Here is a 25,395-nt window from a genome sequence, read left to right on the forward strand (position 1 = left end):
CCAGAGAATAGTCATGATGTGAGGGAGCAGTCAACCCATGCTGACTGTGCTCATTCTGTGTCCCTCCCTCCCGAACCTGCAGCCCCTCCTTTGCAAAGGCAAACAGATGAACAAGCAGTCAAGCAACATCCAGGTTGCTGTGGAAAAGAGGGAGTGTAGTTTGCAACTACCCTTTCTCATGTTTTCAAAGCAGAAGCAAAAGACCTCTCCCTAACCCTTTGCTTATTATGACTGCTTGCTAACCAAATTCTGCTGCCCAATGCACTGCCATGTGTTCAAGCTAACTGGTATGGCAGATGCTCAAAAAGCAAAATGCAACCTTGTAACTAGCATATGTGCTTTGTGCTCTGAAGTGTTTCATTCACTGTAAAAGAGTTGATCATCTCTTTCACAATGTATCGTCTGTAAAGTCTGCCCTTGTGGTTCTTTTCCCCCATGCAGCTGGAGATCTGTCTCTAGGACTTTCCCCCACTCGAGCAGTGAGGCTATAACAGATTAGAAGGTGAAAAATTGTAGATGTTTAACAAGCTCATGCAATCCTCCTGCACCAATAGGGTACATAAGAACATAACGGCCGTACCGGGTCAGACCAAAGGTCCATCTAGCCCAGTAGCCTGTCCACTGACAGTGGCCAGCACCAGGTGCCCCAGAGAGGGTGGACCGAAGACAATGATCAAGCGATTTGTCTCCTGCCATCCTTCTCTAGCCTCTGACAAACAGAGGACAGGGACACCATTTCTATCCCCTGGCTAATAGCCTTTTATAGACCTAACCTCCATTAAATTATCTACCTCCTTCTCTTTAAACTCTGTTGTAGTCCTAGCCTTCACAGCCTCCTCAAAGTACAGTTCAAAGCATTTAGGCACACATGGTTAGAAGTCATCCAGAATGAACAGGACAGAACCGCATGCAGAGATCAGGACAGGCTCACAGGAAAGCAAAGAGACCTGATGAGGCATTCGGTGGAGGTGCAGGAAAGGCAGCTAGGCCACAGAGACCCCGTGTGCCCATTGATAAAATGACCTGCCCTTCTCACTAAGTTTCATAGATTCCTCTCCCAGATGTCCTAAAAACACCATACAGAGTGATAGTAATAAACCATGTAGCTTTTCTCTCGTTGCTCTCCACATTTCCTTTAACATTCAGCAATGCCTGTATTCACTGTTCATTAGTCTGAATAAAAATGCATGATTTCAGAACAATAGGATCTTTATTCACTGTGCCAAGTGTGGTTGGGGATGGGGAGTTGGTTTATAGGGCAGTTCAACAACAGGGGGTAGCTTGGTAATGAGCAACACACTCAACTATCACATTATTGTCTTGTCATTCATAAAACCAGTTTCAAAGCATTTCTGATGTGCAGCACACCTTGATCACTCTTCTTATTGCCTTGGTGTCTGGCTGTTCCTAATTGGCCACCAGGTGATCTGTCTAAATCCCCCACCAGGTCAGAAAGCTTTCCCACTTATTTTCACAGATATTATGCAGCACACAGCAAGCAGCAACAACAATGGGAATATTGCTTTTGCTGAGGCCTAACCTAGTCAATAAGCTGCACCAACAACTCTTTTTATGCCCAAAGACACATTCTACCACTACTTTTGCTTTTGGTCAGCCTTCAGTTGAACTGCTCCTTACTGCTATCTAGGGTGCCGGCATATGGCTTCATGAGCTATGGAAGCAAGAGGTAGGCTGGGTCCCCAAGAGTAACTATTGGCATTTCAGCATCACCAACGGTAATTTTCTGGTCTGGGAACTCAGTTCTGTTTTGCGGCTTTCTGAAGAGACTGCAGTTCCTGAAAAACGCACGTCGGGCCTCTTTGCCAATCATCCCAGGCCAATATCAGTGAAACAGCAACCATTGAGAAGTATTTCTTGCAGTTTAAGTACTCTTTGGCAAGGTGGCATGGTGCCAACATAGGGATATATGCATCACCATTAGGGAACCCGATCACAACAAAACCATTCGCTATGTCCTGAATGTTTCCCACAGTCACTGTCCTTCCTAGCAGAAGGATATTGATTGCCCTGACTACCTGAGTCACAGAAATTCCCACTGCAGATTTACCCACTCTGAACTGATTCCTGACTGACTGGTAGCCGTCTAGCATTGCAAGCTGCCACAAGGCTATCACCACTAGCCTCTCAACTGTACGTGTGGGTCTCATTCTGGCACTGCTGCACTTCTGAGTAGGGGAAAGCAAACTGCAAAGTTCTATGTAAGTGGCCTTATGCATGTGAAATTATTTCAGCCTCTGGTCCTCATCCCATACCTACATAGCTATGCAGTCCCACAACAGTACTGGTTTCCCAGGATCAGAATCAGTGTTCCACCGTGTCAGTGTGCTTGACTGTTGCCAACATGTGCCAATCCCCCTATTCCATGGGTTGCAGCATGGCCATCCCATGTGTGCGTGGCCTCCTCACATTCTTCCTTGTGCTGGAAGCTCCTGGGTAGGCTCTAGACCTTCTTCAGTGTAACACTCAAGGTTTTTGCAATGCTCACAACAGCAGTGTGCAGCTGAACAGGATCTATGCCTGCCGTATTATGGCATCTGCATGGATAACCCAGGACAAAAGGTGTGAAATGATGGATTGTTGTTACTTTCAAGGAAGGAGAGAGGCAGGCAGGAAGGAGGTAAGTGCATCACAGAAGGTTAATGAGATGTACCTAAAATCATCAGCAACATCTGCAGTATTTTTAGCCCCCTCAGGCATTAGGAGCCTAATCCAGATTCAAATGGATAGGAGGAACTGTGGGCTTGCTACCCACAGTACATCACACGTTGAGTCAATACTAGCTATAGTAGCGGGGACATACTCCACAGACTGAATATGCATAGTGAGGACATGCATCTTCGACTTTATAATATTGAATGCTAAATACTTAGATAAATTAGAGCTAATTCCATAGTGTAGACATAGCCTGAGATCCTTATGATAAAGCATACATAAGGTCTAGCTAGCTGAGGCAACTTACGCTATGCACACACAGACATACACACACACACGCTAGTGCCAGATACAACCAATTATGAAATACACTATGCTCCTTCCAAATATTTTATCTTTGGTCATGTTTGGGGCTGGCATTTTCAAAGAATTTCTCTGCCGTTGTCTGAAACATACAGTGCTCCAGTCAGTGCCATTTTTGTGGACTGTGCGTGAGTCCTCACGTGTTGATACATTACAATCCTTCTGTCTCCAGAGATCAAACATATTGTCCAGTGTGCTTTGGTCTGATAGTAAAGTTTAAAGTGAGTATGGTGAGACAAATGGTGACAATGTGTGCGTGTCCACATATAAACACAGGGGATCATAGTATTCAAGCAGTGATAAACAAACAGTAGCAGAAAGGTGTAGGACTTGTTAAAATATAAGTAAAACCAACACAATGTTTAAGGTACCAATTTTTTTAGTGTTTTCATCAGTAAACAATTGTGTTTTGTTTGTAAATAGTACAGGTTAAGCTTCTAAAATCCAGGACTCTCTGGACCAGCAATATCCATGATCCGGCAGGGCCACTCATATTGCTGGATCAGAGAGCCCGGGCTGGCCAGGCTCCAGGACCGGGCTGGTGCTGGGGAGCATGCTGGAGAGCAGAGTCCATAGCTGGGGCTAGTGGCAGGGAGTGCAGTCCCGCTGAGGCTGCAGGCAGTGGGGCTGGTGCCAGGAGCATAGCCACGGCCGAGCAAGTGAAGCAGGGAGTGCAGTCCTGCCCTGGCTGGACGCAGCGGGACTGGTGGTGCCTGGAGTGCATCCCCAGCCAGGGTTTGCACAGTGCAGTCCTGGCCGGGCCAGAGGCAGTGGACCTAGTGCCCCTAGTGTGGAGGGGAGCACAGACGCATCCCAGACAGAAGTGCAGCCTCAGTAGGGCTGGGAGCAGTGGGTCCAGAAGAGGAGCAAAGCCAACATCTGGGAGGGGAGCCTTGATCTCCCTGGTCCAGCAAATTCCATGGTTCAGAGCTGGTCAGATCCCGAGGGTACCAGATCAGGAAGGTCCTATTGGTAACATTTTATTAAACCAAACATTCCCAATAAACTACTTTGTTGACCAATTTCAGTCTATTTCAGCTTGCAGCAAAAAATGAAGAGGTAGGTAATAAAATATTGTATCAAAAATTCAATCTTCGTAGGAATTCTGGACTAAACCAATTTAAACAATAGTAGAAAGGGTGCCAAGCTCCTACGCAGTTAAAAGACAATTAGGCAGCTGAAAATTCTAGAGATTACAGGGGTTTATTTAAATTTAATCATTAAAACTGTAATTTCATGAAAGTAATCAAGAATAACTCACAAAATAGAACAAAATATTGTCACTAGGGGAAGGCAGAGGCAATATAAGCAGAGCAAATAAACAAAGTGTGTGTGTGTGTGGGGGGGGAGAGGATAAATTATTAAAGTAGAATTTCCGCTCAAACCTAAGGTAAGGAAAAATTTAAAGAACATAAAAATGGTCATAGTGCATCAGGCCAAAGGTCCATCTAGCCTAGTATCCTGTCTTCTGATAGTGGCCAATGTCAAGTGCTTCAGAAGGAATGAACAGAACAAGTAATCATTAAATGACCCATCTCTAGTCATTCACTCCCAGCTTCTGGTAATCAAAGCTTAAGGACACAGAGCATGGGATTGCATCCCTGACCATCTAGCTAATAGCTATTGGTGGACCTATTCTTCATGAACATATCTAGTTCTTTTTTGAAAATCATTACACTTTTCACCTTCACAACACCCCCTGGCAACAAGTGCCACTTCCACAGAAGGACTGTGAAGAAATTGTTCCTTTTGTTTGTTTTAAGCCTCCTGCTCGGGTGTCGCTGGTTACCGTGTTATGTGAAGTAAATTTATACACCTCTATCATAGCTCCTCGTCAACTCTATCAAGCTGAAAAGTCCAAGTCTTTTTAATTTCTCCTCATACAGAAGCTGTTCCATATGCCCAGTCATTTTTGTTGCATTTCTCTGCACCTTTTCCAATTTTAAGAGATCTCTTTTGAGATGGTGCAATCAGAACTGCACTCAGTATTTCAGGTATAGATAGATAGATAGATAGATAGATAGATAGATAGATAGATAGATAGATAGATAGATAGATAGATAGATAGATAGATAGATAGATAGATAGATAGAGAGAGAGTGTCATGATAATATTTCATCTATCTCTCTTATTATCTATCCCTACATTATGATTCTTAACATGGTTACTTTTATTTTTACTGCCCTTGCACATTGAGAAAATGTGTTGAGAGAACTACCCACAATAACTCCAAGATCTCTTTTCTTTCAGCAAAGATGCTGGAGAGCTGAGTACAGCAAAGTGAGTATGTGCTGCAAGTTTAACAACAAATGAAGTGCTAAGCCTCAAAACCTTGCATGGTAAGCTACTAAAAATCCATTACTAACAGCCTTAATAATACAGTAATAGTAATATAATACATTATTTAAAGATGAACAAAAAACTGTCATCCAAATACTCTAGAACAAAATGGTGGTGACTAATAATGGATTAATACAGAATAATAAATTATAGAAATGTAGGTCTGGAAGAAACCTCAAGAAACCATCAAGTCCAATAACTTGTGCTGAGACAGGACCTAGTAAACCTAGACTATTCCCAAAAGGTGTTTGTCCAACCCCTTCCTAAAAACCTCCAATGATGGGGATTCCACAATCCCCCTCCCTTGGAAACCTACTCCAGAGCTCAATTATTCTTACAGACAGAGTTTCCTAATATCTAACCTAAATCTTCCTAAGTGCAAATTAAATCAATTACTATTTCTCCTATCCTCAGAGACCACTGAGAACAACTGGTTCCAATGCTCTTTGGCCTCATGGGAATGCCAGCTCCCAGCCCTGCAGGACTGCCAGCTCTGAAGCCCACAGTGTGGTGGGCCCAGCAGAGCTAGAGCAGCCCTCTGCCTGCATCAGGCCATAGGCAGGGAGTGCTCCCAGACATTGGTTAACTGCTTACCAGTAAGCATCACCCAGTTAGGAGGATGCTTATCGGAAACCGGTTAACTGTTCACATCCCTGTCTCCTATTTGTCCATATCTTTCCTAATGTGAAGCACCAAGAACTGGGAAGAGCAGTCCAGATAAAGTCTTACCAGTGCTGAGTAGAATAGGACAGTTACCTTCCATGTCTTGCATATGACACTCCTGTTAATACATCCCAAAATGATGTAAGCCTTTTTCACAGTTGTATCACATTGTTGACTCATTCAGTTTATGTTCTCTTGTGAACCAAAGAGCCTTTTCAGCAGTATTATCAGCTAGCTAATTATTCCCTATTTTATAGTTATACATTGCACTTTTCCTTCATAAATTAAGTACTTTGTAAGTTTCATCTTGTTGATTTCAATTTGCCAAAGTCACTTTGTATTCTAATCATGTCCTCCAAAGTGCTTACAACCCTTCCCAGATTGCTATCATCTGCAAATTTGATAAGTTCTTTTGACTCCACATTATTTATGAAAATATTGAATAGTACCGGACCCATTAGAGAATTCTGGTCAACTCTTGATAAACATTCTAAAATCTGGATGCTGATAATCCTTTGCGCCTGATCCAAAGCTCACTGAAGTCAATAAGAATCTTTCCATTGATATCAATGGACTTTGCATAGAGTCCTCATCTGAACACTCCATAAACATCTGTCTCTGTTTTTCTAGTGCTTTTATACACTTGTGAAAGTGTCCTGTCTGGATTGGGAATCCTCAGCAGGTTAGTTCAAAATTTTGCAGTTTATCCTGAAATAGTATGTGTATCCTGAAATAGGAGTGTGGGGGCAGAGGGTTGAGGAAGGGAGGGGCTGAGGTGCCAGAAGCAGGTTTTCGCCAGGAGACTTACCAGCCTACCTGACAGCTTGCAAGCTGTTCGTCCATGTGCTTGAGTGAGTGAGCAGGAGGATTGTGCTTTGTGGCTACCTGTTATTCAAACAGGCAGCTCCCATTGGTCAGTGTCTGTCCAGAAACCAGCCAATGGGATTGTGTTGGGGGAGGGAACAGCGTCTGAACTCAAAGAGAAAGCGTCCTGCAGCTGCGCTTCTGAGCAGCATGCCGGGCAAGAAAGGGAGCCTGCTTGGCACTCCCCACTGCCTCTGTGGACCGGATCAGGTGGCATGGTGGGCCGGATTTGGCTCGCAGGCTGTATTTTGCCCAGGTCAGGTGTAGATGGAAACAGAAGGTAGGAGGTACAGCAAATATTCAAATCAGTAAACATTCTAAATCTCAAGACAGTTCTGGGGAAAAAGTTTACATAGTTCTAGTTGTCAGATAAATTATTCAAAAATCTTATTTTGTGACAGAAATTAAAAACAAAGTCTGAAGATAAATTCCATACTTGACACACAACATGAATTCTAATGATTGTTAAAATATGATCATTATGATCTGGTATGCCATTTTAGATGCCACACAATGAACTATAACAATGGAAAGGGAGCGGAAAAACAAATCTAGTAAGATTCATCATTGCATTCATGATGTTGATATTTATTATAAGATCACATGATAATTAATATTTCTGCAAAAAAATTAAAAGCCACATTGTTGTAGCTATTTAATTCAAATTTTATAAAAATATACACTGAAAATACCTGAAATTCACAAATTATAATAGGATAAAAATGTATAAAACATATAATTTTGATAAGCCACAAAAAGGTAGAAAAAAAATTATGGAGTTTTAAAGAAAAAGCCTTTAGGTGTCTTTCACTGTCAAAATTTCATTTGTTCTAAACAGATATAGAGCAAAATGGATGTTTTTTCCTCTTCTGATGGGCATTTGAGTCCAAGTTATACATATGCATGCACACACAAGCTGGGATTATGTGATGCTGTACACTATATAAAGCCATATTATACTCAAGTGTTATCCCATATGCTGAATCATATTTTCGCATCTTTGTTCCCAACTTACTACAGAGATGTGGCATATTTTTCTTATTTTACCTCTCAGAGATATTTTCAGCTTATAATAATTTGGAGTAAACAAATTTCTGCTAAAAGGAGGAAACCAAATGACGGAAACAACAGGAAGTTCTATTTGCTAAATTTCACTTGTGCATTATCAATGGCAAGACACTTACAACAGAAAAAAGTTGTGCAAAATAAACATATTGCATTCACAAAAATAAGCTTGTGGTATGCATACTTGTTCAGATTTGCCAACCGGTGACTAACTGGCATTACCAACAAGCCCTTTTCACATCTACAAGCCATGAACTTTTGGTTGATGTATTACAAGTCTAGAGCACTACAGGATGAGAAAAGTTTTTCAGTGGACAACAGGAGGTTCTTAATATTACCAGAACATATATATATAAAAGCTTAAAACTCTGACAACCTCTGTCATCTCCTGCACCAAAATGATTCATATGCCACACTGAGTCATTAATATCACTCACACGGTGCTGACGTTGGACTACTTCATCTATCAGTCACCTATCTTATTGGTATACTTAATATTGCTCCATTAAATCTTTGATTTTTTTAAAATCTTGCAACAGTACGTATGAACATGAAAGTTCGTCATCAATTATCAACTAAGCAAGCAGAGGGCAGTTTACTGACTAATGTGTTAATATTATTCACTCTCTGTTAGAACTGTGATTTAAAAGGTTTCAATTACAAAAGCCCAATGTAAATGAGCTCCTTAATTTAATTTGCTAAACCATTTATGCTTCCAAGTTTGATGTGACAACTATTAGAGATGTTTGCTGATGCAGGAGCTTGCGATACTAAATCTGTTTTGCTGCCAGTCCTTCTTACATTTTGCCAACTCCCTTTTTCCTCTCCAGTACTGAATACTATCTCAATATTATCTGATTAATCTGAGTGCTCATTTTGCCTTTTTCTTCTTTCTCTTAAAGAAGTGAAATAAAAATCTGATTTACAAGTGCTAAAAAGTCAATAACTAATTAGTACTACCTCTACATACCTGTTGCTACTGATACAGCTTCTTATATTTTGTACTTTCAAAAGATCTTATTTTGGGGTATGGATTTTATTATTGCTTATTTCTGTTGAAATCGTTGAACAGTTTTAGCTTTGATGATTGCATACTTATAACGTTCTCAATTATTTCATGACATCTTGATATAGAAAATATGTTATGGTTCATAAAGACTATTGAGATGGTCCTTGTATCTATTTATGTTAAAACATCAATTTTTCATTTGCTCCTCATAATGAGTCTTTCCCATTGCCATATTAAGCTATCATCTGTCTGTGAAACTGGCACATACAGACCTTAAGAAAAACAAAACAGCATTTCTAATTTCAGAGTATAAATTCTGAAGTAAACTGTATCCTGGACAGTAATATTAGAATTTATAGGAAATGAAAATATTATCAAAATAGTACTGACAATTGATGCAAATGTCTGATGCTAATCATTTCATACTTTTGAACAGCTGTGAGACTATGGCCCACTTTTTGCTTTTATATTAATCAAAATATGTTACAGCTATCAAATTTGACACTGTCAACTTGGGCTTAAATAAAGATATTAACAGGTTAATGTGCTACAAAGCCAATGCCCCCCCCTTTAATATTTGTATTTGCAATCAAATGCTACAAATGGAACACATCCAGCCTACTTAATTTGCTTCATGAACATGGGTCCTACAATTGACAGGTAACTACTTTTGCTGTTATATATACCTTGGATTCTGTTATTTCCACTCCAACTCATCTGATGAAGTGGGCTTTACTCAAGAAAGCTCATGATCCTGTATATTTGTTAATCTCTAAAGTGCCACAGGATCACTCATTGTTTTTAAAGTTACAGACTAACATGACTATCCCTCTGACAGGGTATGTCTACACTACCCCGCTAGTTCGAACTAGCGGGGTAATGTATACATATCGAACTTGCTAATGAAGCCCGGGATTTGAATTTCCCGGGCTTCATTAACATAAAGCCGGCTCCGCCATTTTTAAAAGCCGGCTAGTGCGAACCCCGTGCCGCGCGGCTACACGTGGCACGGACTAGATAGTTCGAACTACGTAGTTATTCTGAACTATCTGTACGCCTCGTGTAGCCGCGCGGCACGGGGTTCGCACTAGCCGGCTTTTAAAAATGGCGGAGCCGGCTTTATGCTAATGAAGCCCAGGAAATTCAAATCCCGGGCTTCATTAGCAAGTTCGGTATGCATACATTACCCCGCTAGTTCGAACTAGCGGGGTAGTGTAGACATACCCACACTTATTATTTAAGCTTTAAAAATGGATTTCATCTGGGGCCAACTGTTCTTCTGTTTAACTTAAGACAGATCTTAGCATTATGCAGATTCTGAAATTTGTCATATATGTTTCTGAAAGTTATTCTACAAAAAAGCATTCTCTCTCACTTTAGGAGTCATGAAGTCCTGCAGAGACACAGACACACACACTCTCTCTCTCTAAGATTTCTGTGGGTTTTTTCATGTCTATAAAACTGTAACGTATCACCATGTCATATCAGGCCTGTATTTCTAGTATTTTAATAGAATTTCAGTTTCTATTAATAAAAATATCCTCAAAAACTATGAGTATTTCCTATATTATCATCATATAAGAAAAAATTCCTTAAAATTGCACTTTGAAATCTGTTATCTGCTCTGTGCCATACTGAGTATGCTAAATTGTAAACTAAACTCAGACTGAACAAATTAAGAGCAAAGTGAATTTTCATCCCTGCGCCACAGTGCCACGTGCACATGCAAACCTTTTATGATAGTGATTAAACAAAACTTTTGAAGTATGTGAAATATCTGCACTTCTGCCTCCTCACTGAGGCCACAGCTGTTTGTGTGCAACCGGTCCTACTCTGAAGAAAAAGGGTGTTGGCAGTCTGGTTCAGTGCTATCCCAGGGAATTGGGGAGGATGGCAGGCCACAAGATACATCTCATACATGCTTAGCGTGGGGCAGGGACTAGGCTCCCACCCACTGTCCTCAGACCTGGCCCGGACCACTGCTGCTGCTTCGCATCTATCAAGTGAAGAAGGAAAGTAGTGCTCACAATGGGGCAATCAGGAGCCGTAGTCTGCCCCCACAGTGGCTGCTGCAGTAGAGAGCAGTGAAAATGCCAGGGACAAGGAGGCAATTGCCTCTTTATCCCTTTAGGACTCATGCTCTCTTACTCGATGAAGCCGAAATGATGGAAGCTGGTAGCTGTCTGATTTCTCCCCCATCTCTTAGTAGTCAGAACAAATATTTAATTAAATGAACAGTATAATGTCACCAAAAATGCTAAAGAGGAAGCAGGAAGCAAGTCTCGTTTTTAGCAATAGTGTGTGTTTTTCACTCACAGGTGTATTGTTAGAAAAAATCTTTGATAAAATCATGACTTTCAAGTAAGTATATGCATATTCCTATTATCATGCATACATATTTTCAGATATATACTCTGATGCTGATGAGCTAGTCATTGGCTGAAGATTAATGCCACATCTCCAGTCAGGACATCATATTTTATATGCTAAGACAACTTAATCTTTGTAACAGCTATTCAAGCTGAAAGACAATGGTATATTTAACCATAGCGGTGGGGATGGGTAAGGAAGCAATGGATAGTATTAGTTGCTTTTATAAACCTATTAGCATTTTAAATGGCAAAGAAAGAAACTATCAGCAGTGACATTTCTATATCTCATTTTCCTTCACAATATGACTGTTTAGTTCAATGAACAGTATTAATTTTTAAACTAGACTATGTAAGATTTGATAATAATCTCTTAAGATTGCAATTTTTAAGCAAGGAAAATAAATTTCTTTCTTCCTTGATTATGTAACAACTGAAACGAAGGGAAATGGATTTTTTTCAGCTTTCATCAGTTGGTAAGATGATTTCATCTGTCTGGAGATAGCTTTATTTCCTAATTAAATTTTAGGAATTCCAGAACAATCTATCACAGTGATGTTTTATACTAAAGTAAAATGCTATTTTTTATCGAACTCTTTCCATTTTTGGCACACTGCAGTTTTATTAAAAGGGTCAGCTTAGACCTTCTGTAGACCTAAGGAACTGATCCTTATGAAGTATTTAGACATATGCATACCTTTGCTCACATGAACAGATTTCAATGGGACTATTTAGAGGATGGAGCAAAGACATGCACTTATCTAAGGCCCTGATTCACAAAATATTTAAGGACATGATTAAAATTATGCACTTCATTAGGTGCTTAGCTAAACTAAAAACAAATCACACTTAATGTAACTTTAAGAAAATTTAAACTGTAATTTAGAAGCTCTCTATATATACAAGAAAAATGAATGGAAGCCCTCAAAAAAGTCATGTACGTCAGAATTACACTGCAGTTATTTAAAAAATACTTCCAAACCACAAAAGATCTTATGGATTGCCTCTTCATTTTAAGAGGTCTAACTAATGGATTTAATTTCAAATGAGTCTATGAGAACAAGCTGTGCAGATATCATTTCACAAACAAGTTTTGAAAGCATACAAGATTAAATCCATATGCTGCTGAAATGAAGCACAATAAAGCATCACTGAGATAATCTATAGTTAAAATGATGGTGTATGACTTATGATTAAGCTTCATTACCTGCAGAGCAAGGGGCTTCCATCTCATATTTTTCAGTAAAGCTGGTGCTGAGGTAAGCATGCTCTGAGGTCGCTTTTTCAAAGTTAAGATAACACCACTCGGATCCTCTCGTAGTGCATTCACCAAATTTTTCAACTGCCACCCCACCTGGTAACCAGCAAAATTATTACAATAAAATTGAGGTACAGTATTCAAGAGGTCACGTTCCCTTTTTAATAATAACACAATAGGTTTGTGTATAAATAGATATTTTAAGGAGGTTAACTCTGCAAAAATGTCAAAATTTAAATTACATTATTAGAAAACATGCCAAATAAAATTAATACTTATTACAATATACTAAAATGGGTATGTACCATTTCAGCTGTTAGAATTAATAAACTCCTGCTAGTCCATCCTAAACACATAGTTTAATCTCATAGTGATTTTTAAACTAATTATCACTCAATACTGATCCATTTCCTTAGAGGCTAAAAGGACCTAACTTCTGTCTCTTAGCGTCTAACCCACAGTTGTAAACACTACTAAATATATGTTGCCATAACTCTATTCTTCAAAAGTGCTAGCATTATATTATTGTTACTGTAAACACCATTACTGCTTCAAGCTGATTCAAACATAAAGGGTTCAGTTAAAGCATCTACTCTTCACAATAATACCAAATACATTTAGAAGGTGAATTAATTTAAACACCACAACTTTTGAAATGTTATGTTAAATAATTCCATCGATTTAAATCGCAATAAATCAATAAAGGAAATATAATCTAGCTACTATACTTGAAAATAAATCCAAAAATAAGTTTTTCCCATTTACATTATGTACTTTGCTACTACTGTGAAATATGGCACTCCTTGAGTATGAAAAAGACTAACTGTCATCTTCTACTACCTACTTGGTAGAATTTTTTGGAATAATTTGTTGTATGTAGCTTTTGAAAAAAGGAATGTTGTTATGGTACACAACTGGAGTAAGCTTTTTAAAATTGACTAATTTTGGATTTTGGATGGCTAATATGGGATATATGGTTTGCAGGGAGCAAGTCCTCAGCGTTTTTAAAAAACAAACCACTCAACCAACAAACAGGGCCTATTAAGGTGTCTTTGACCTCTTAAAAGCAGAGGTGTCCAAAATTACAAGTCACATGAAAAACTTAGCCTAAGTATTTAGAAAGCTATTCATTTTAACATATATGACACCCCTAAAGTTGGTCTCTCCTAACTTTAAAGGACCACAATTAAAAAAATTCTTAATTTTTGTTCTTTTTATATGAAAATGTTCTAACTAGTGTATGAAATTTCCAAATCTATGACAAACACATAGTACAATGCTACTATAACATCCTGCAACTTAGAGAAGGATAAAGATGGAAAAATATCATGAAGTGGAGCACTGATGTTGTCCTTCATTAGTCTAGTATAGCAGTGAAATAAATCTGTATGTTGTTTCTCTTTCGTTTCAAGGAAATAACTCTCGGATGCTTGAGAACAAACTCAGATTTACTACAAAACTGGTAACCAAATTTAAGCTGCTAAGAAATTAAGTGCAATGTAAGACACATTGATTTTTCCAACCACCAATTATTTTCAGAGTCACTGCTCTCTGATGAATATGCAATATGCCAAACTAAGTCAGCAACAATGCCTAGGTCAATCATCTTATGGCACAAGAAGGCATTCTTCATGTGCTACACTGAATTTAGTCATCCTTTTTTCATGCAATGCTACATTGAGATGTTAAATTCTCATCTTCTCTTCACCAAGAATACGTTTGTACAGTATGTCAATGTAAACAATGGAGCAAAACAATGCAAAATTGTTCTTATGGAATCCCTTCTGAACACCACACTGGACTTCTAAATGTTGTTAAAATTTTTCTATATATACAGAGAGTGTGTGAGTGCATACGCTCTCTTCTTTATACATAACTTTTTTCCCAGTGTTTTTCACTCCAAAATAACTTCTCATTTTGCTATAGCACTTACAATAAAACCACATATATTCCATTTATACGATTTGTACAATATATTCTCCATCTTGCTATGATTTCCATTCCACTTTTTGTGCCCAAAATAGGGTTGTTAGGGTATGTCTACACTGCAATGCTATTTTGGGATAGTGGAGTATCCTGAAATAGCTATCCCATGTCTTCACAGCAAGCCCTGTTATTTCAGACTCGCTATTCCGATGTCCCTCTAAACCTCATTCTACAAAGAGTACGTTTCAGAATAGTTTCAAATTCTACGTTTCGGAATAGTGCTTTATTTCGAAATTTGGTGCTGTTTACACAGCACCAAATGATGAAATAAGCTATTTTGAAATAACATCGAAGTAAGATACGCAATTTTCATAGCTCAAATTGCATATTTTATTTTGAGTAATGGTGCAATGTAGATGTATCCTTAGGCTACGTCTAGACTGACATGATTTTCCGCAAACGCTTTTAACGGAAAAGTTTTTCCGTTAAAAGCATTTGTGGAAAAGAATGTCTAGATTGGCACAGACACTTTTGCGCAAAAGCACTTTTTGCAGAAAAGCATCCGTGCCAATCTAGACGCGCTTTTGCTCAAGAAAGCCCCGATCACCATTTTCACCAGTGGGGCTTTTTTGCGAAAAACGGTTCTCAGCTGTCTACACTGGCCCTCTTGCACAAAAGCATTTGCGCAAGAGGGCTTTTTCCCCGAATGAAAGAGTCATTGTATTTGCGGAAGAACACTGACAATCTTACATTAGATCGTCAGTGTTCTTGCAGAAATTCAAAGTGGCCAGTGTAGACAGCTGGCAAGTTTTTCTGATTCCTTTTCCGGAAAACTTGCCAGTCTAGATGCAGCCTTAGAGTTTAACCAATTAACTGGTTAACTGATAACATTAACCAATAAGCATCATCTTATCTGTTAAACTCTGCCTGCCCAGGGAGTCGGCTGCTTCCCCTTCCCCCCCCCCCCCCCCCCGCAAACTCTGTAGTTTAGGAGCCAGAAGGCTCCATTATAGCACACACTGGATCCCAGCTGCTGCTCAGATCCCAGGGAACTAGCTGCAAAGCCTACAGTGAAGCCTGCCTGGGAGTGGGGCTGGCAGGCTCTTGGGAGGCGGCTTCACTGTGGCAATGAAGCCTCCTCCCTGGAAGTGGAGTTGACAGAGGCTGAAGGCCTTTTTAACAGGCTTTTTACATTCCTAGTTCAAAATGGTGCTTTCTGATTCATATGGCTATGATCAACATTTTTTGTGTTTTAAGGACTAAGGAAAGTTACTCTGCCCCTTGAATATACTTCTAATTTATTTCTCCTCCATGCTGTCAAGAAAGTCTGAATTAAAATTTTCACTGTACATTTAAACAGTAGCTACTGTTCATTTTAATTCTATAACAATGTACACCAAATGAAAAGAGATGTTTGTGAAAGAGTCCTGGTGCAAAATGATTCAAATCTAAGGGTGTGTCTAGACTACATGCCTCCGTCGACGGAGGCATGTAGATTAGCCAGATCGGAAGAGGGAAATGAAGCCGCGATTAAAATAATCGCGGCTTCATTTAAATTTAAATGGCTGCCCCGCTCTGCCGATCAGCTGTTTGTCGGCAGATCGGGGCAGTCTGGACGCGATGCGCCGACAAAGAAGCCTTTCTTGATCGACACAGGTATGCCTTGTGAAACCAGGTTTACCTGTGTCGATCAAGAAAGGCTTCTTTGTCGGCGCATCGCGTCCAGACTGCCCCGATCTGCCGACAAACAGCTGATCGGCAGATCGGGGCAGCCATTTAAATTTAAATGAAGCCGCGATTAAAATAATCGCGGCTTCATTTCCCTCTTCCGATCTGGCTAATCTACATGCCTCCGTCGACGGAGGCATGTAGTCTAGACACACCCTAAGGGTTTTGAAGAAGATAACATGAGTCAAGTTACAGTGACAGTAGTAGATAAGATTCTTGTCATATAAATAGGAATGAGATTACATGTGAGAATCATGCTTTGCACTTTAATGCCATCTGCTTTCTAAATGTAACAGGAAGAAAGATTTATAAATAAACAATTTTTTTGAAGATCTTAAAAAAGCGCTTACTATACAATTTCAAACCGTGCTGAGATGAATGCTGCCCTGCCTTTCTAATGGTATTTTCAAATAAAGGAAAGATTCTCTAACTTTCTTGTGAAAGTTATTGGGATTAAAGAAGAACACTGAAAATTGTTAGGCTTTGTACATTCTAATTTAGATTTTTTGGGCAAAAACAATTTTCCTTGACTAAGATCTTTCTAATAAAAATTTATAATGATCAAATAAAGTCCCCTTCTGCCTTCATTGATACCACTAGCTAGTAAAATAGTGATAGAAATGTAGTCGTGTTAGTCTGCTGTAGCTGAAACAAAATACAGGACTTTGTAGCACTTTAAAGACTAACAAGATGGTTTATTAGATGATGAGCTTTCGTGGGCCAGACCCACTTCCTCAGATTTGAGAAGTGGGTCTGGCCCACGAAAGCTCATAATCTAATAAACCATCTTGTTAGTCTTTAAAGTGCTACATAGTCCTGTACTAGCTAGTAAGAATCTCATTTCTGGTCCAGTCAGCTCTCAGACAGTTTCCTCTGCTATACTAAAATTCTTGAAGGAAACAAGACATCTATCAGATTGGGTAGGACTGATTAAGAGAAACTGCTACTCAGAACTGATGATCCCCAAAAAGCATGAACAGACCAATGATCATCATACTTGCTATCTCTGCACTGAGATCCTAACCAGAAAGGATAAGAGCTCAGCAAAAAAGAATAAACAGCAGTATCAACAGAAGATGAACAACACATTTAATTTTATTTTAGTGGAGGAAGGGAAAGTTAAAAATAGAAGAGAAGGGGGAGCATGTCTGAAACTGAAAAATATCAAAGCAAGCTATTGTAAAGCCCTCTTCCAAATAAATTAATTTTATCTTTCAGGGGCTCTCTTTGGGATCTCCCACCTACCATCACTCCCAGTGATTCCCAGTTTCCCCCTTCAGATTCTCTAGGGGCACGTCTAGACTTACTTTCACTTTCCTAAGAAGATATGCAAATTCGGTGTGAATTGTCATATCATCTTCCGATTGCTTTTTCGAAAGAGGTTTTTTTCAAACAAGCAGTCTAGATGCAGTTAAAAAAAAACACCTCTTTTTCGAAAGAACACTGTAAACCTCATTTGTTGAGGAAGAAGGGTTCTTTTGAAAAAGGGTTTTTTCCTGAAAGAACCACATTTAGTCTGTTTGCTTTTTTGAAAAAAATCTCTTTCAAAAATGCAAGCAGAAGATATGCAAATTTGTGCCAAATTTGCATATCTTCTTTCAAAAGAAAAATGTAGTCTAGACGTGCCCTAGGAGACCAGGCCTTCCTCATGTTAATGTACACTAAGAGTAGGATTCTGGTTAGAGAAAAGACAGGAGGGTAACTTGACTCATTGCCTTTTTTTTGTGACACAATACACAAATTTTGCCATTAGGATTGCATTTTCTTTTGATCCTGCTATTATGAGAGGCTGGACTGTGTCTTGCAAGGCCTGCCCTAATTGAAAGTAGTTCTCCTCCTCCTTCATGAAAAGCTAGTTGATCTGCTGCCAATCTATTTACTGCTATTCTCATTTATTCACATGGAGAGACATGTGAGTAAGACAAATCAGCTCACATTAGATAGGAAAACTGGCTGTCCTTCAGACCACTAAGTACACATGTATGAACATTGAATGGATCAGTTTCAGGCAGTGCTAATGGTCCCCCACAATAGACAATCAATTAGGGAGAGGTAAAGTTTAGCCCTCTATGACACAAAATCTTTGTATTTTTCGTTTCCCCATCTATGATACACCATCTCCTTGATAGAGCAATTTAAATTCCATAGAGAAACTGTGTTTCTATTTGCTTCAACAAAGTAATTGGAGAAGTAAATGAAATGTAGTCACAAGTATTACAGTTGTCTCCAAAATTCTGTATAATGAAGCTTCCAAATTGCCCTAACACATACAAACATATGAACCAAAAAGAAATCTCAATGCTATTTATTCTGTAGGTGGCATGAGGAGGCGCGCACGTGCACACACACACACACACACACACACACACACACACACACACACACACCTAAAAAATTGATATACTTGCCACCTAAAAATTAAATTCAGGGCCACTTATTGCTAAATATTCACCACTATATAACACTAAAAACCAATGCTGTTTCAGTTTGTCTTGTTTTATAGATCTTCAGGTAAATAACAAACCTAGATGCTCAATGTTGCTATATGCAAATTTATGCAAAAATTTCCAGTTTTCTTTTTTAATAAGATATAAAATTACACAATATTTTACAAAATAAGCATAATGTGGTATATCTATGTTTGAGCTTTCAAACTCAGCACTGAATTTCCTGACTGTTGCATACTTAATTTCTAAATATTGCGTTATTCTTAGCTTTTTTATGTAATTTCAAAATGCATTAATTAAAGTCATGTAGGAGTTAATTAAAGGTTGAAAATAAATTACAAAACAATTTTGGACCATCATATTTGATGCATTTTTTTAATCTTAAATTCTGTGGCTTAAATTCATGTTCTGTAGTGAGGAAAAATAAACAAAACAAACAAAAGAGAAGGGGTAAGAGTTTGTTATGTTTGGCTGGGATTGCTTGGGTTTGTTTTAACACATTGTATTTTAATTCATGATATTAATTAGGAAACCTACCTATCCACTTTTAAAAGATAAGGTTAATGTAAGTAAATTAAAAATAATTGACAACATCAATATTTTCAATGTGATCTTATATTGACAGGTGTTTTCAGTTGCAGGTAGACCCCATTATTTCATTTTGCTAAGAAGAATATATGTACCTTTGGCTCAGGATGCACTATAGCTGATTATCTAGAGGTATAACCGGCAATGACAGACACACATCAATCTTTAAGGATGGCAAGAACTAAAACGTCAATAAATTCTCCTCTGTGGAATGTGAACCACGTTTGTAGTAGGTACATTTGGGCTACAGTGCCACCAAAGTTTAAATTCATACTTTTATTTTGAATTCCTATTTTCAATTGCTGTTAAAATTTGATAAAAAAAATTTTGATCTTAGCCCAAAGACTTTTTTCATCTCAAAGTTATTGAAATCTTATACTGTCTGGATATGAAAAATACGCTGTATCCTGGTAATTTAAAAATAGCTTTGTTTAAAATCTTAACTCTTTGTATGCATGCAAGAAGAGACGGCAGCTCCCTTATGCTTATATACATCTTAGTACATTGTGGCTATTATAGAAAACAATTAATAGTGCAACTAATTCCTATAAAATCTTCTCTGTTCTTTCCCTCTCTTTATGCCAGTTTAGGAACATTAATATTAACAGCCCTCTTTTATCTCCTTTCCTAAAGTAAGGAGAGAGCCTAATTACTCCCTTGCCCACTGTCATGGCAAATCAAATAACCTGGCGGTCACATCTCTGTCTATCCCTCTTAAACACACAGTGCATGTGTCTATCTCACACGCATACATACTCTTCCTGGCACTGTGCAGCTGTGTATGCACTACTTGGAGGAGAGCGTGGTGCACTCCAGCAGGATAGTATGGAGAAAGAGAAAGAGAATGGTTTACAAACTAAAAACAATGGCTCATACAGGCAGAAGAGGGAAATGAAGTCTGAACACAGAGTAGAGTACAGGTTAAACCTCTAAAATCCCGGGACTCTTTGATCTGACATCATCTGTGGCCCTGCAATATCATGGATATTGCTGGACCACAGAGCCCCGGCTGGCCAGGTTTAGGGCTGATGCTGGGGAGAGCAGCCCTTTCTGGGAGCGCACCTCCACCTAGGACAAAGGCAGCAGGGCTGACATCCAGGAGCATACCAGCCAGCAGGGGCAGAGAGCATAATAGGAAGCGCAGCCCTGCCTGGGCTGAAAGCAGTGAGGCAGTATGCAAGAGTGCAGCCCCTGGCCAACAGGGGCAAGGAGTGCAGCCACACCTGGGCTGGAGGTTGCGGGGCCAGCTCCTGGGAGCACTGCACCTACCAGGCCAGCACAGCGGGAAGTGGAGTTCCAGCCCAGCCAGAGGCAGTGGGGCTGGTGCCCAGGAGAGCAGCCGGAATGGTGCCCCACAGCGGTGAGGAGTGCAGCCCCAGAAGGGGTGGGGGCAATAAGTCACAGCACCCTCCACATCCTCATTCTCTGCCTCCCAGATTGGGGGTGGGAGGTTGGTGTTTCAGCCTTGTGGCAGCTGCCTGCGGGGCCTAGGGTCTTCTGTGGGGAGGGAGAGTCACCCAGGGTTAAAGCTCCAACTGGCACTTCAGCCCCATGAGGCAGGGGCCCCGGGCAATGTACCCAGATCTCAAACTTCCGAAGATTATTTTATGCAGTTTGGAGGCTCAGTAAGTTTATCCATCCTTGCTATAGAATGTGAGTAAACTGGCTCATAAAGTAGGAGACAAAGAGAAAAAAATTATGGGAAAAAATGAAAGTGGAATATAGCATCAGTTACAGACAGATATAGATTTTACAGTGGCCCTCCTAGAGAGAAAGTGACGTAGAGGTACAGCACTCCCAAATAATTTCTCATAATAGTCTAGATCAGTAGGTCCCCAATGCGGTGCCCGTGGGTGCCATGGCACCCGCTGGGGTATTTATGTGCACCCGCCTAGTGACCAGGGCCAGCCTGAGCCATTCTTGCACTCCAGACCCCGGGCACCCGGCGCATGCGCGGTACTTCAGGAGTGCGGCCCATGCACGGTCCTGCCCCCGGGTGACCCGGCAGCCCCAAAAGATTGGGGACCACTGGTCTAGATTTTACAAAGTTTAAAAGAGCACAAGATTAGGAAAACCATAAACGGAGAGATACCTATGATTCTGAATGTGGGATACATCATTTACCTTACGTGAAGAGGTTTGACTTTGAAATAAATTAAATATCATTTTAAAAGTGTGTACTACACATGCACAGTATTAATTTTCTTATTAAATCTAATCATAACTAAAAGAGCAATGGCCTCAAATACACAACCATGCCAACACAGACTGCATATAATTTTAGGTAGATCACATATTTTTTTGATTCTCTCCTACTGTTTTATAAATAAATAAATAAACATTTGTTAATTAATTAAATAAGTAATTTTCTGCATTTGTGGAGCAGAATTTGTTATACTAATTTTACAGATGGGTAAATCAAAGTACAATGAAATCAAATGACTATCCCGAGGATATACAAAGTCATGAGCAGAGCTGATAGTAGAACTCAGGTGCACACTGTCTCAAAGTATCCTGCTCTAAATGCTAAAACAACGTTCCCTCATGATCAGATTTATTTAATTGTGCTCCCATAATCTTAGCTGACAGGACTTCTAATTGACTTCATTGTCTTAATCACTTCAGTTACTTATACAGCTCTCATCACTGTACTATCAGAGGGTACGTTTAGACTACAGGCTTTGTTGACAGAAGTTTTGTCGACAGATACTGTTGACAAAGAGCGTCTAGACTTCATCCATTCTGTCGACAAAGCAAGCCACTTTGTCGACATGACAGTATAGATGCAAAGGACAGTGTAGAGGCAATAACGCCTTCTGTCGACAGAACTCTGTCAACAAAAGGCGTTATTCCTCATAGAATGAGGTTTACAGCCATCGACAAAACTGCATCGACAAAACCCTGTAGTCTAGACACACCCTGAGTGCCTCACAAACATTAATAGATTTGTCTTTACAACAACTATGATTTAAAATATCTGTATTTCACACATGGGGAAATGAGGCATAAAGAGATTAAGTAAGTTGCTCAAGATCACACAGGAAGTCTGTGGCAAAACAAGGAAGAGTACACTAATAACTCCCAAGTCCTGATCTAGTGACCTTACCATAAAACTATCCTTCAGGACAACAGCGATGGTAGATTGACACGGTAACCTTTCTAGACCTCATAAGGGACATACATTAATCATGAAGCAAAACTATGTAATCTCTAATGACATTTTACTCATTAGAAATATTGTTCATTCAGCAATAATCCTTAACTTTGACTTTTCACCTTTGCAGTATTTTACAGAAGGTTTAAGCCATTTAAAAAAATTCTCAGGAAAAAGTGTAGAAAATCTTTAAGTGCATCTTTGAACAATTAAATCACTACGTTAATGTCAAGCTGGAAGGTAAATGAAACAGAGGGAAAGCTGAGGAAGGTTGATAACACTGATTTGGGTACACCTAGTATTAAAAACTATATGTAGCATGTGAATGGATATTTGCATGGAAGTGACAAAAAATTGTTCACTTTCCTATTTAAGCATCCATCACAGTAGTCTGTGTACATGGATGTGTACTGCATGTTCTCAAATTTAAAAAGGTCTCAAAACTATAGCCAACAATTACATTTAAAATGAGAAGTGCCAGATTGAAATGTGCTGGTATGAGTCACTCATTCCAATAATTTCCTCAAGACACTCGAGAACAAAAAAGACACTACAGTGGATTTTAAGTAGCAGGCAGCAACTTTAATAAAATAACATGTTAGAGGCGATATGTGCCCAACTTTCTCACATACCCAGCATTTAACTTGAGCCAATACAGAGTTATAGGGTTCCCACTACATAAGTGGTAAGTCAATGTAGATCTGCCCCTCTACCACCTACCTCCCAGGACTTAGTTCACTTTTGAGTCCCCTAATCTTCCCCCTAAACTCAGTGGGTATGCATTATAGGGAGTCTTCAGGGGTCTCCTTATAAGTACAAGGTCCCCAAATTAAAATCCTAGATCTTATTTAACTCTGAGTGCTGGACCTTTTAACCTTTACCAGCATTGCCATAGGTTGCCTCCACTATACATTCCTATAGTCTTTGCCTCAACTATGCCCCCACAATGCTGCAAGGAGAGCCAAAAACCCCCACCAGATCTCAGCTAATTTGGCCCAATGGGGAAAAAATCTTTCCCGATCCACAAAAACATGCAATTGGTCAGATCCACAACACCCTGGAAACACAGCTCACTCTATTGCTACAAGAAAAAGGCAGGTCAGTTTGTTGTTGAAGGCTGGAGCCACACAGGGGAAGATATAATGTATCGAGGAGGAGTGAATCAGCCACCACAAACCTCCCTTGGCCAGCCAAAAGGATGCAGCAAAACCCAAAGGGGGGGTATGGCTTGGACAAGCATCCTTCTCCATCTTCCTTCTTATAAGCAACACATCCTGTTTCTTGGACTTATCTGCAACAATTTCGTAACCCGGTCTGGGTAGGGGACGAGGGGAAGGGATGACACGGTGGGAGCACAATTTCTTGTCTCTCATACTTGCCCTCCAGGGACAATACATTCTCCCTGAACTCAAATGATCAAATGTCCCCTTCCCAAGATGGAGGGGTGGGATATTCTTCCACTTCATCTTTCTTAGAGCATGAAAAAACTGATTTGTGATAACTACATGCAGTACTTTAGTCCATAGATACTGCTATTCTTGAAAGAGATGCTCAAGACTGGATATTCAGTTAACATTTCATAATCAAGAAGCTCTATGTCTACCTTAATAGTTGTAGGTTGCTTGGTGCTACTGAAGTCTAATAGAATATCTCTGCCACAGAACATGAGACAGGGAAAAATGCTAAACTGATATAAAGCAGTATTAAAAACAGCACTCAGATGAGATATAATTATATTTTTAGACCCCACTGTTGGGCAATCTCACTGCCTCCCCATCTCGACGCTCTGATATGGAGGTAGAAAGGGTGGGGGGGAATGCGAGTAGTCGATTTGACTACCCAATAAGCCTAAGCTTATCAGGTAGTTGACTACTCAACTACAGGCAGTCCCCGGGTTACGTACAGGATAGGGACTGTAGGTTTGTTCTTAAGTTGAATCTGTATGTAAGTTGGAACTGGCGTCCAGATTCAGCCGCTGCTGAAACTGATCAGTTTCAACAGTGGCTAAATCTGGACGCCAGTTCTGACTTACATACAGATTCAACTTAAGAACCCCAGGCATCCCCAAGTCAGCTGCTGCTGAAACTGATCAGCGGCTGATTCCAGGAAGCTCGGGGCAAGGGCTTCCTGTAGTCAGCCACTGGTCAGTTTCAGCAGCGGCTGACTTGGGGACGCCTGGGGCAGAGCAGCTGGGGTGCTGCTGGGTTGGTCCAGTAGCGCCGCCGCTCCTCGGCGCTACTGGACCAACCCAGCAGCACCCAAGCTGCTCTGCCCCAGGCGTCCTGATTCAGCCGCTGCTGAAACTGACCAGCAGTGGCTGAATCAGGACGCCTGGGGCAGAGCAGCTGGGGTGCTGCCGGGTTGGTCCAGTAGCGCCCAGAGTGGCGCTATGGGACCAACCGGCAGCGCCCCAGCTGCTGTACCACAGGTGTCCAGAGCAAAGCCACGGAGCACGGGGGCAGCGGGACAGCCCAGACGCGCCGTGGCTGTCCTGCTGCCCTCGGGCTCCACGGCTTTGCTCTGCTTCGCTCCCCGACTCCCTGGTATGCAGTTCAGGAGACATAGTAGTTAAAGATCTGTGAGGCTCTTGTTCAGGACTGAAGTAAAAAAAAAGTGTAATGTGTATAGTAATCATCAGCTGGGTGTCTGATAAATTCAAAGCATAAAGGAGTTCAGAAATATATAATCTCAAAAGAGCAAGGAGTGGGGAGGAGAGGAAAAGGGACAGAACCTCTCAAGTACATGGTCTGTTGCTTAGGTACAAAATTGTGACTACTGTAGTCTTATTTGTTAAGTACAAACACTATGCTTACCTCTATAGACAATACTGCAATTATTGTACCTTAACAATTTTATTATATATTTATGCAGTGACACTACATGTACATGTTATTAGAAAAATGCCTTCAAAGACACAGTATCTAATTCTTTGGAAAAATTCTTCACTA

At 40.1% G+C, this 25,395-nt stretch overlaps 1 protein-coding gene across 4 annotated transcripts in view; it reads right to left on the reverse strand.

The window, feature by feature from the left end:
- CNKSR2 (connector enhancer of kinase suppressor of Ras 2) overlaps positions 1-25,395 on the reverse strand; it is a 372,258-nt gene that overhangs the window by 128,326 nt on the left and 218,537 nt on the right. For 2 of the 4 annotated variants that reach the window (XM_075913322.2, XM_075913328.2), the window contains exon 9: positions 12,554-12,700. The exons of the other annotated variants lie outside the window; for them this stretch is intronic. In XM_075913322.2, the coding sequence (XP_075769437.1) occupies positions 12,554-12,700 (147 nt within the window). The remainder of the gene's footprint in view (positions 1-12,553; positions 12,701-25,395) is intronic. 4 annotated transcript variants of the gene reach the window in all.

This window comes from Pelodiscus sinensis, chromosome 1 (genome assembly GCF_052426305.1).
Source record: "Pelodiscus sinensis isolate ZL-2025 chromosome 1, ASM5242630v1, whole genome shotgun sequence".
Taxonomy (NCBI): Eukaryota; Metazoa; Chordata; order Testudines; family Trionychidae; genus Pelodiscus; species Pelodiscus sinensis.